Source organism: Hyperolius riggenbachi, chromosome 2 (genome assembly GCF_040937935.1).
Source record: "Hyperolius riggenbachi isolate aHypRig1 chromosome 2, aHypRig1.pri, whole genome shotgun sequence".
Classification (NCBI taxonomy): domain Eukaryota; kingdom Metazoa; phylum Chordata; class Amphibia; order Anura; family Hyperoliidae; genus Hyperolius; species Hyperolius riggenbachi.
This window is the reverse complement of record NC_090647.1, coordinates 30,368,253-30,380,315: the sequence shown is the minus strand read 5'-3', so window position 1 is coordinate 30,380,315 and position 12,063 is coordinate 30,368,253. Positions and strand designations below refer to the sequence as shown.

Here is a 12,063-nt window from a genome sequence, read left to right as displayed (position 1 = left end):
AAAGTAGATGAAAGCGGCTGGGCACATCCAGTAAAAAGACCTTTATTGCAAATGATTAAAAACTGATATGAGGCTTCAAAGGCTGCAGGTGCCAGGAGAGAGAGGGACAAGCAGAAAAGAACAGTCGACAGCTGTTTCGCACTCAGACAAAAGAGCGCTTCCTCAGGTCCTGAGGAAGCGCTCTTTTGTCTGAGTGCGAAACAGCTGTCGACTGTTCTTTTCTGCTTGTCCCTCTCTCTCCTGGCACCTGCAGCCTTTGAAGCCTCATATCAGTTTTTAATCATTTGCAATAAAGGTCTTTTTACTGGATGTGCCCAGCCGCTTTCATCTACTTTAGTACTTGGCTTGTTGAACTTACTCTGGGCCTGGAGCACTCCGGAGTGACCAAGTGTGGTGGCCCAGTGCACCTCTTTTCTTCATACTGTGTATGGCAAAAGTAACCACATGATCTCCTACACTCAGTATCTCCACTATGGCAAAATTAACATCTCCACTATGGCAAAACCAATATCTCCCATCAGCAACACTAACCACGTGGCCTCCTGCTTTCAGTGTCTCCATTATGGCTCCCGGGAAATCGGTGCTGTCTACGCCTGCTGGACTCCCTGTTCCCTGGTGTTCTTTAAAGGACACCTGAAGTGGGAGGGATATGAAGACTCATTACCTGGGCGCCAGATTAACGATACATTCTAGGGGCTTCTATTAGATGCCAGCCAATCCCCACGTCCAGATCCCCTGCTCCTCCCACGTTTACCGTGTGTGCAGGGAAAGCTGTGCGGAATGGTTGCAGAAGTGTGAATAGTTAGTGACTTACCTGCTGTTTTTCTGTTTTTTGCAGCCTGCATTTACAACGGGCGGACGTATTCGCACGGCGAGGTGTGGCACCCGGTATTCCGAAACTTCGGAGCCATCCCTTGTGTCCTGTGCACCTGTAAAGATGGCACCCAGGACTGCCAGCGGGTGACCTGTCCCGAGGAGTACCCCTGCGACAACCCAGAGAAGGTGGAGGGCAAATGCTGCAAGGTCTGCCAGGGTAAATCTCATCTGTCGCACTCAGCAGGGCTTAACATAACAGCTGCAGGGTGCATTCAAGCGCACCTGAACTCACAACTTCCTCTCTGCTCTAAAAGATACACAACAGCATAATGAACTTTAAAGAAAAACATTTCCTTGCAACAGCTGATACAAAGCCTGCAATAATTCTGCAGTGTATCTACTTCCTGCTTTCATGGAAGCAGACATAGGGTTAACATCCTGTGCTTAAAAATTAGCTGCTCTGCTGAGGCAGCCTGCTGACACAGCAGAGAGATCAAATTACAGTTGTGATTAGTCACAGATGAGGGGGAATTAGACTCTCTTAATACATTTACGATTTACAGTATCTCTGTTTTCCTTTTGCCCTGTCCTGTGCAAGAATTCAGGTCCACTTTAAAGAGGCCCTGTAGTGACTTATAGTAGAATGCAGAATAACCACTTTTATGGTAATTATCCTGGTTTCAGTAACCGAAACACTTCCTATATATATATATATATCGATATATACAATATATGTAATACAATAACAATTGCAAAGCACTTTTCTCTCACGGGACTCAAAGCGCATAGATATGTCTCAGATCAATACATGGCTGCTGGCTGGACGGGGGTTGGCCTTGTTCACACTATCAGCGTTTGCAGGGTTTTTAAGCACCGGTGATTTCTGAAATCGCACTAAAAGCTCTTGTGCAATGATTCCCTATGAGAGGGTTCACATATGAGCAGTTCGATTGCGTTCCGCTTACAAAGTGCTGCCTGTACCATTTTCTGAGCGCTTTCGCTCAATGGAAGGTATAGGGAAATCGCTGGGCGCTTGAAGAAGCGCTTTGTATAGCGATTTCCTGAGCGCTTCAAAGAATAAATACATTGGGCTCGATTCACTAAAGCGTAATAAATCAGTTGTCACGCTTTAGTGAATTGCCCCATGGTGCACGTGAACAGTTTCCACCATTCGCGTGTTAAGTTTTATCGCGCGAACAGCATTACGCTTCATCTGCTAAGTGAGGAATGCCATTGAAAACTACGGAGCTTCGCACGATCAGAAGATAGAGTTTGGTAATGAAAATATCAATGGTGCTTACATTAACATTGAGTTAATGTAATACGGCACGCACAAAGTTTAACGCGCGTTGCTTTATGTACTGCATACAGTAATAATTCATGATCTATGTTCTGTTCGCGTGATCTGCAGTGACTTCACGTGATAATGATACTTAGCATGTGATAATGATGCTTAGCACATGATAATGATACTTAGCATTTGATAATGATATTTAGCTTGTAATAATGATACTTAGCACGTGATAATAATACTTAGCACGTGATAATGATACTTAGCACATGATAAGGATACTTAGCACGTGATAATGATACTTAGCTTGTGATAATGATACTTAGCATGTGATAATGATACTTAGCACGTGGTAATGATACTTAACACGTGATAATGATACTTAGCACGTGATAATGATACTTAGCACGTGATAATGATACTTAGTACGTGATAATGATACTAAACACGTGATAATGATACTTAGCACGTGATAATGATACTTAGCACGTGGTAATGATACTTAACACGTGATAATGATACTTAGCACGTGATAATGATACTTAGCACGTGATAATGATACTTAGTACGTGATAATGATACTAAGCACGTGATAATGATACTTAGCACGTGATAATGATACTTAGCACGTGATAATGATACTTAGCACGTGGTAATGATACTTAACACGTGATAATGATACTTAGCACACGATAATGATACTTAGCATGTGATAGTGATACTTAGCACGTGATAATGATACTAAGCACGTGATAATGATACTTAGCACGTGATAATGATACTTAGCACGTGATAATGATACTTAGCACACGATAATGATACTTAGCATGTGATAGTGATACTTAGCACGTGATAATGATACTAAGCACGTGATAATGATACTTAGCATGTGATAATGATACTTAGCACGCGATAATGATACTTAGCATGTGATAATGATGCTTAGCACGTGGTAATGATACTTAACACGTGATAATGATACTTAGCACATGATAATGATACTTAGCACGTGGTAATGATACTTAACACGTGATAATGATACTTAGCACGCGATAATGATACTTAGCATGTGATAATGATACTTAGCACATGATATCACGTGCAAAGCGGCTTATCACTGTCATGGTAAGTGTTAGCACGCTTTAGTGAATCGAGCCCAATGTATTTATTCATTTCCGGGTGAAAGAGTTCACTTCCTGACTGATGTCAGGAAGTGAAAATAAATTGCTCTGCAAAAGCGCTTAAAAAAAGCACTTTGAAACCACAGGGAAAGGCGATTAAAAAAATCGTAATAAATCGATCAGCGCTTGAAATAACGCTGGCGATTTATAATGTGAACATAGCCTTACAGAGGAATCAGTCAGGTGTTCATAAATGCCAGACTAAACAGGCGGCTCTTCAGTTTGGACTTATGCTAGGTAGACACTATGAGATTTCCTGTCAGATCGATTATTTCTAACATGTGCGATCTGCTTTCCATACGATTTTCCATAGATGTTAAAGGAATACTATCGATTCACATATTTTTTTTCAATTGACACAGGAATTGTTTGGGAAGTGCTGCTAAGTATTGGTGTATACATTTTAGTAGCAAATTCTTTGTTTACTGTTAGCAAAATACTTTCAAAATTTACTGAAGTTTACTGATGCCAAAACTGACTGCTGACTGAGCCATGAGGAGAGGGGAAATCGCCCTCACACTTGATCAGTTAACTCTATGTGTAGCTCTGTGTGTGACAGAGAAGAGAGCTCCCAACAGCTGCAGCTGCTGTGTCCTGTGTTTCTGACTGAAGTGTCTGAAGAGAGCAGAGGAAATGTAACTAATTGTCACAGCTTTTCATACTGTTTTTGCTTTCAGAGTTTGATATGTTTGATATTTGCTTTCTGTAGTCTAATATGTAACTCTGGCTGTGCATTGAAGCAGACACCCCTTCTGCAATTGATTTGTCCCAATATAGCTAAATCCTACCCTCAATAAATTACAGCTTTTGCCTCTGATATTTAACATGAAAAGTAGGAAAATGTTTACACAGCTACTTAGACATTATTTGCACACTGTCATTGTAGAACACTTAGGTATCGATAGTATTCCTTTAACTGAAAATCGATTGGAAGCAGACATGCTGAAAAATAGCTGTCATTCCATGTGTAAGCCCTATCAATCCATTTAAGATTGATTAGTGATGAGCCAAAATTTTGTGTTTTCGTAATAACACATAATTATCAGAAAATGTATAATTCATAATTTTGTGTTGTTGAATCATAATTTTGTATTTAATATTGTGTTACTCGTAATTGTGCAAATAAAAAAAATAATTATGAAAATGATCGAATTACAAAAATTCATGTATGATCCAAATGACACGAAATTTCACGTAATTGGTCATGATTAAGATTTTTCCATTATCATCGTTATTATGAAAATGAAGCAAAACTTTGTAAAATCATAATCAGCACATTACAATCATCACTAAGATTGATATCCAGTCTGAAAGATGATCGGAAATCTGATTGAAATGGAAAAAAAAACTAGCTTTCTTCTATATCCGATCAATATGAGATCTGAATATCGATCTGATCCAGTGGTGCACCTACCATAAGGCTGCAGGTGCTCACAGCATTGGGTGCAGCCATGGCTAGGGGTGCCGCTGTGGTGCTCAGTCACTGTGTTCTTCCACCCAGGACCTTTTCTCATAGTTTGGGAAAATAGCAGCAGGCAGTGCAGGGGACTGACTGTACTACTTCCTGCACTAGATGTAGCACCCCTCCCCCTTCCTGTCCCGTGGCCAATGTGTCTCCTTGCTCTCTACACACAGCCTGCAGTGAGTGAATGTGCAGAGCAGCAGGGTGAGTAGAGAGAATGATTGCTGTGCTGCAGCTTGGACATTAGCAGGGAGAGGTGGCAGGATGTATTTAGTGCTTCAGAAGTTGCCTGTCATTAGTAGACATGAGCACTGACTGCTGTAATATCAGAGTGCCCTGGACTATTGATTATTTATCCTGATCAGAGTAATTAATCAATAATGCAGGGTAGTCTGCGGTTGCAGATGCCAGAGGCACTGACACCTTCTGTAGCACTGTATAGAGTACAGAGTTTCATAACGGTTAGCTCCGTCCACATCCTTATGACTCCTCCCCCCCCCCCCCAAATCCCCCCGAATTTGCAGTGACTTGCTCGGCGCCCCAACCCATCATCCCTCCCATCTAAAAAAATTTGGTTGTTTTTGGGGGTCGTCTGAAAATAATCAGCACCGGGTGTCAAATTCCCTAGGTACGCCACTGATCTGATCACTCGCTTGAATAGGATCTGAAGTGAAGATTGCATGCTGTGTACCAGCCTTATAGAAATGGAGTGGGGCAAGGCAGTAAAATTATTGTTTCTCCCTGTAGAACTCGCATGGTTAATATGTTAGCCTTCTTATCTCTCGAAATGGAGCTCTGGTCAATGATGTAGTAAGCTCGCAAGAACAGGGTTCACTCCCCTATTGTTTTTTTTTGCAATAGCTGTATATTTATTGGAAAATCATTTTTAAAAATTGTAATGTTGTGCCCCCTTTGTTTCATGCCCCCCCATCTGGTCACTATACCATACTTCACTATGGAAGATAATGGCACTGTATAAATTATTAATACTTCCTTTACGAATTTTAGCTCTCTTTTAAAATACCAGCATGCTGCTCCAAGCATTAGCAATGAAATCTGACTGCCGGAATGAGTGTCAATGTGTTGATGATGATCTGCACAGAGTGTGAGAGGGTGTGTAAAATAGTTACAATGTATGAATGTTAGGAGGTGGACTTGCAATAGTTACAATGTATATACTATTAGGAGGTGGACTTGCAATAGTTACAATGTATATAATATCAGGAGGTGGACTTGCAATAGTTACAATGTATATAATATCAGGAGGTGGACTTGCAATAGTTACAATGTATATACTATTAGGAGGTGGACTTGCAATAGTTACAATGTATATAATATCAGGAGGTGGACTTGCAATAGTTACAATGTATATAATATCAGGAGGTGGACTTGCAATAGTTACAATGTATATAATATCAGGAGGTGGACTTGCAATAGTTACAATGTATATAATATCAGGAGGTGGACTTGCAATAGTTACAATGTATATAATATCAGGAGGTGGACTTGCAATAGTTACAATGTATATAATATCAGGAGGTGGACTTGCAATAGTTACAATGTATGAAATATTAGGAGGTGGACTTGCAATAGTTACAATGTATGAAATGTTAGGAGGTGGACTTGCAATAGTTACAATGTATGAAATATTAGGAGGTGGACTTGCAAGAGCCTTGGTGTCCTGAGGAGGCGTGACTACACGCGAAACAGCTGTTGACCCAGGCTTTCAGTAACCTGTTGCTTGTTTTTTCCGTGCTTGAATAAACTACCTCTGCATTGGAGTGCCGGAGTCCGTCATCCTTTTTTCAGATTGTGTGGACTTGCAATAGTTACAATGTATGAGGCAGGGAACACACTTGACTTTCCGTTTTCTGGGCGTGGTTTTCTGCACACCAGGTGTGCTTCTATGCAGAAAAGCGCACGCGTTTTTTCACAGCAGTTATTAGTAATTGATACAGAAAACTTACAAAATGTACAGAATCATGATGCAGAATGTCAGTTTTTTTTCTGCACGCAAAAAGTTGTTCTCAGTGTTTCTGTGCAGAAAACGCGTATGAAAGCAATCAAGTGTGTTCCCTGCCTTAAATATTAGGAGGTGGACTTGCAATAGTTACAATGTATATAATATCAGGAGGTGGACTTGCAATAGTTACAATGTATATAATATCAGGAGGTGGACTTGCAATAGTTACAATGTATATAATATCAGGAGGTGGACTTGCAATAGTTACAATGTATATAATATCAGGAGGTGGACTTGCAATAGTTACAATGTATATAATATCAGGAGGTGGACTTGCAATAGTTACAATGTATATAATATTAGGAGGTGGACTTGCAATAGTTACAATGTATATACTATTAGGAGGTGGACTTGCAATAGTTACAATGTATATAATATCAGGAGGTGGACTTGCAATAGTTACAATGTATATAATATCAGGAGGTGGACTTGCAATAGTTACAATGTATATACTATTAGGAGGTGGACTTGCAATAGTTACAATGTATGAAATATTATATGAGGAGGTGGACTTGCAATAGTTACAATGTATATAATATCAGGAGGTGGACTTGCAATAGTTACAATGTATATAATATCAGGAGGTGGACTTGCAATAGTTACAATGTATATAATATCAGGAGGTGGACTTGCAATAGTTACAATGTATATAATATTAGGAGGTGGACTTGCAATAGTTACAATGTATATACTATTAGGAGGTGGACTTGCAATAGTTACAATGTATATAATATCAGGAGGTGGACTTGCAATAGTTACAATGTATATAATATCAGGAGGTGGACTTGCAATAGTTACAATGTATATACTATTAGGAGGTGGACTTGCAATAGTTACAATGTATGAAATATTATATGAGGAGGTGGACTTGCAATAGTTACAATGTATATAATATCAGGAGGTGGACTTGCAATAGTTACAATGTATATAATATCAGGAGGTGGACTTGCAATAGTTACAATGTATATAATATCAGGAGGTGGACTTGCAATAGTTACAATGTATATAATATCAGGAGGTGGACTTGCAATAGTTACAATGTATATAATATCAGGAGGTGGACTTGCAATAGTTACAATGTATGAAATATTATATAAGGAGGTGGACTTGCCTTCTGACAGAACACTAAGGTCCCGGTTTCCACTTGCGCGGTTTCCACTCCAAATCTGCAGATTTTCCCCGCAGGCAAATCGGGGAAACTCTGCCATAGGGTACAATTCACTTGCGCTAACGATTCGGCCGACATTGCCATCCGAAATGGTGTAGGAGGCTGCGAATCCCATAGCTGTGCATGGGACGGCTGATGGGATTCGTCTGCGTAGCCGCAGACCCGGAGGGGCCGCCGCACGTCTTGCAGATGCGTGCGGCTCAAGTGGAAACGGGCCCTAACACAATGACAAAGTAAAAGATCTTTAACAACACAACTCGAGCCAGAGCTCCGCCCCATCAGGTGGCAACATTCCTCAGGGTCTCAGACTCCTCCTGCCATTCTGTGAAGACCTTTTTATCTTTGATGGTATGTGTTTTAGGGTGCCCATACATTACTCAAATTTCAACATAGATACCCAGCCAATTTAATCATAATGATCGAAACTGGCAGAGATTTGTTGGCACAACATGGCTACCCAATTTATGGTTTAGATCGATTTTAGGACAAAATGATTGAAAGGGTTCAATTGGGTGCGTGGTGGTAATAGTGTTCAATTTCCCCATGGCCGACGGGCCCCAGTCCGATCTCCCTTCAAGTGTATGTGTATCCCCTGGGCCCTGGGTGAGTGTTGCAGGCTCACCTGTCACACTGGCGAGACTCCTCCAGGGTCTTTCTCCATTGCTGCCCTGCAGCTCCTGTACCACCTTACGCCCCCACATGTATTGACATCACTACATGCTCCCTTCTGCTCTCCTCTCACTTGCCGCCCACTCTCCGCCTCTTCCCAGCCCTCCTCAATGATGAGGAGAGGATGGCTGGATGGAGGCGGGGAGTGGGCAGAGAGCAAGATGGAGCAGGGGAGGAGCTCTGCCCTTTCATGCTTCCTTTACAGGTGCTGCAGAGAGTGGGAGGCATGAGAGGATGGTGTGGTCTGATCCAGCACCCCCCAGATGTCCCCCCTTGCCTTCCCCAGCTACTCCTCTGGCTTCCGGCCATTTGGCCACATTAAAAAAATAAATGATTGTCCGGAGTTGTGCTCAGATATAGGGTTTTACAGCTGTCTTTTCTCCCATCAGATGACAAAGTGAAGCCCACAGAGATCGCTACCGCCCGGTGTGTGAAAAACCCGCATAAGATCCTGGTCTACATGTATATGTCGCCCAACAGTGGGAACCAGAAGGAGAACCTGCGCAAGATCGCCATCGAGAAAGAGGCCTCTGAAGATGTGGAGATTTACGTCTGGAAAATGGTGAAAGGTGAGCATGAGGATGACTCAGATTGAGGCTGGGCGCATGCCTGATTGAATCGCAGACGTTTTGCTGCATCACAGGAAATGCGCACCGCCACACGTGATTAAAGTCAATGGGCTGCTCGAGAATTTGGGGGTTTTTTTTGCCTGCGTTCTGTTTTTGAATTTTTCTCTGCAGTATCTGGAAAGAATCTGTCAGCTTTCTGCTTTTAGTAAGATGTCCCTGAAATACTGCTGTAAGAACATGGGGTGGGGATTGTGCAGAAGCAAAACATAGGTGAAAAAGTGAATTGCGTATGGCCCATTTTTTATGTAAGGTCTTGCTTTTTCAGGAAGACAGTGCCCAACCGCATTCTGCACTTATTACAACAGCATTGCCGGGGCTTCGTAGTAGAAGGAGACCCAGAAAATGTTGAACAGATGAAATCCTATATTAGTTGAAAAAGGCACAACATTTCATCTTTTAGAAGTATATTAGTGAGTTTCCTCAGTTACTTAAAGCAAAGGTTGATGCAATACGGTGGTAAACCTGGTGCTGGCATCAAATCCAAAATGAGAATCGATTTTTCAAAAAACTATTATATTTTTCAGAGGCGTAGACCCACCCCCTCCTGCACCTCTACCTGCTTTGTCTTCTCTCTTCTCCCACCCTGCCAATGCTGCCCATACCCTTCCTGCACCCTCTGGTGACATCATCACCTGGTTCCTGCAGTAGTTCAGTGGCCAGCCACACATACATTTGAAATCGGCACTGGTAGACTTGAACGCAGGATACAGCCAGTATATGGCTTATCCTGCTTCTGCACAAGTCCAGGCTGTGTTAATTACTATTTCCCCTCCAGGCCGCCATGGATAGTGGGGGAATGATATAATTCGGCTTCAGCTATTGCTGGCGGCCAAATTATAGTGTTTTAGAAGGTACTTCGGCTCTGTCTTCTGACGGCGCCGACGTTACTCACTGGGCGCCACTATAGCTGTAATTCCTATTACAGTCTATGGTGGCGCCGGCTGCACTTAAATCTACCTGCACTGAAAAGCACTGCTCCGCCAGGCACATAAGGTGGGAAAGGGGAGAGGCTTGGGAGTCAGGTACATAGGGCTCGAGTCAGTAAACGTTGCTAACCCAGTTAGCACGCCTAAAGGCTTTGGGCGTGCTAACTAGGGTGCTAAGTAGTTAGCACATACAAAATACTTAGCACCGTAGTTAGCACATGCAAACTTAGCACCGAAGTTAGCACATGCAAACTACTTAGCACCATAGTTAGGACATGCAAACTACTACTTATCACCGTGCTAACTAGGGTGCTAAGCTCCATGGTTAGATACCCCTGGTCTTGCTAATTATGATCTTGTAAAAGATAGAATATTTGGAAATTTAAATTTAATCTGAGCTCTATAAATTATGTGACGATCATTATATTATTGTTAACAATACCTCTCATCTTCCACAGTGACAATTGATGCTGAAGCTACTGTTGGTAAAGTTAGGAGGCGCACTGCTACACTGCATATTCTGTCATATGTTCCTTTTCTTTGTTGAATAAACACTGATTTTATTTAAAAAACTAGGGTGCTAAGTAGTTTACATGTGCTAACTACCGTGCTAAGTAGTTTACATGTGCTAACTACGGTGCTAAGTAGTTTACATGTGCTAAATACGGTGCTAAGTAGTTTGCATGTGCTAACTACTTAGCACGTGCAAAGCATGTTAGCACGTGCAAAGTGGCTTTTCACTGGCGTGCTAACACTTAGCACCCTTTTCTGAATCAAGCCCATAGTGTGTTCTCATCCATCTTGGGGGACTTGTCAGGGCTCAGTTCAGCTTTTTTAGTGACAGGAGACAGTGCTACTAAGGTAGTAAGACTCCATAGTATGCAACCTTACTGTCAGATAGAAACCCATTTATCCACTATACAGTGTCACTTTACATTTCTTTGGTTTTTGTATATGTGAAGACCTGTTAGTATGAGCTTGCTGAGTACCACGACTGAGTCTGTCTGTTTTCACCTGCAGGAATATTCCATTTGATTCAGATAAAGAAAGTGGCAAAACAGGACTTCAGGCAAGAAGCAGAGCACTTCCGGTTGGTCACCAGAACAAGCGAAGGTAAGATGGCATTTCCTATTCAGGGTTGAGTGCTTGACTTACACCAAGTCCCATATTTTGGCCATGAATGACTAGTTTGGCAATGTCCACGGGGCCAGGGAGAGCCGGAGCTTGGGAGATATTGCTGAGGTAGAAGTAGGAGGAGGAATCATAATAAGAGGTCCTGAAGAAGCGACTGGAGAGGTAGCAGAGAGAAGCAGGCCACAGTTGTTCCCCACCATCCTGGCCCAAGTACCTAGACCTCCTCCTGGCTCACTCCTAGCCGTGCTGTGTCTGTTCTGACCAGAGTCATCTGGTGTCACATTATTCGCACTTGGGACAGTTGAGATGAAGCCTCCACACTCTAGCTTGATCTGTTTGCCAAACTCTATATGAGAGGTCAATGAAAATTTATGGACGGTCTGTGGGAAACCCTTGTCTAGAACTCTCCACATCCGGCACCTGCGGCATGTGAGCTCCTCAATCCAGCCCTCTCCTCCAGCCTTGGTGGCAGATGAATGGAATGGGTCTCCTAGATCTCCACCATGGTGGTTTCATGATGACGTTTTCTTGTTTGTCCGCCGTTTACTGTGCTTTCTCCACTATGGGAAATGAAAGCCCGGAATGTTTATTGCTCCATGGAGAAACCGATCTTCCGAAGAGTGGCGAGTGCAGATTTTCCGCCCACATTTACTAGTTTGAGTTCCTCGGTCTCCTCTCCGTTATTATTTCCCCCATGCCCTTTAATAAGTAAATAGAGCTGGAGCTACTGATGCAGTAGTGCTTGTCAGTTGGCATCTAGAGGA

General features: G+C 42.3%; 1 protein-coding gene across 4 annotated transcripts in view; it reads left to right on the top strand.

Moving 5' to 3' along the window:
* CHRDL2 (chordin like 2) overlaps positions 1–12,063 on the top strand; it is a 94,411-nt gene that overhangs the window by 70,932 nt on the left and 11,416 nt on the right. For all 4 annotated transcript variants that reach the window (XM_068264653.1, XM_068264654.1, XM_068264656.1 and 1 more), the window contains exons 8-10: positions 839–1,033; positions 9,000–9,179; positions 11,186–11,278. In XM_068264653.1, coding sequence (XP_068120754.1) covers positions 839–1,033; positions 9,000–9,179; positions 11,186–11,278 — 468 coding nt within the window. The remainder of the gene's footprint in view (positions 1–838; positions 1,034–8,999; positions 9,180–11,185; positions 11,279–12,063) is intronic.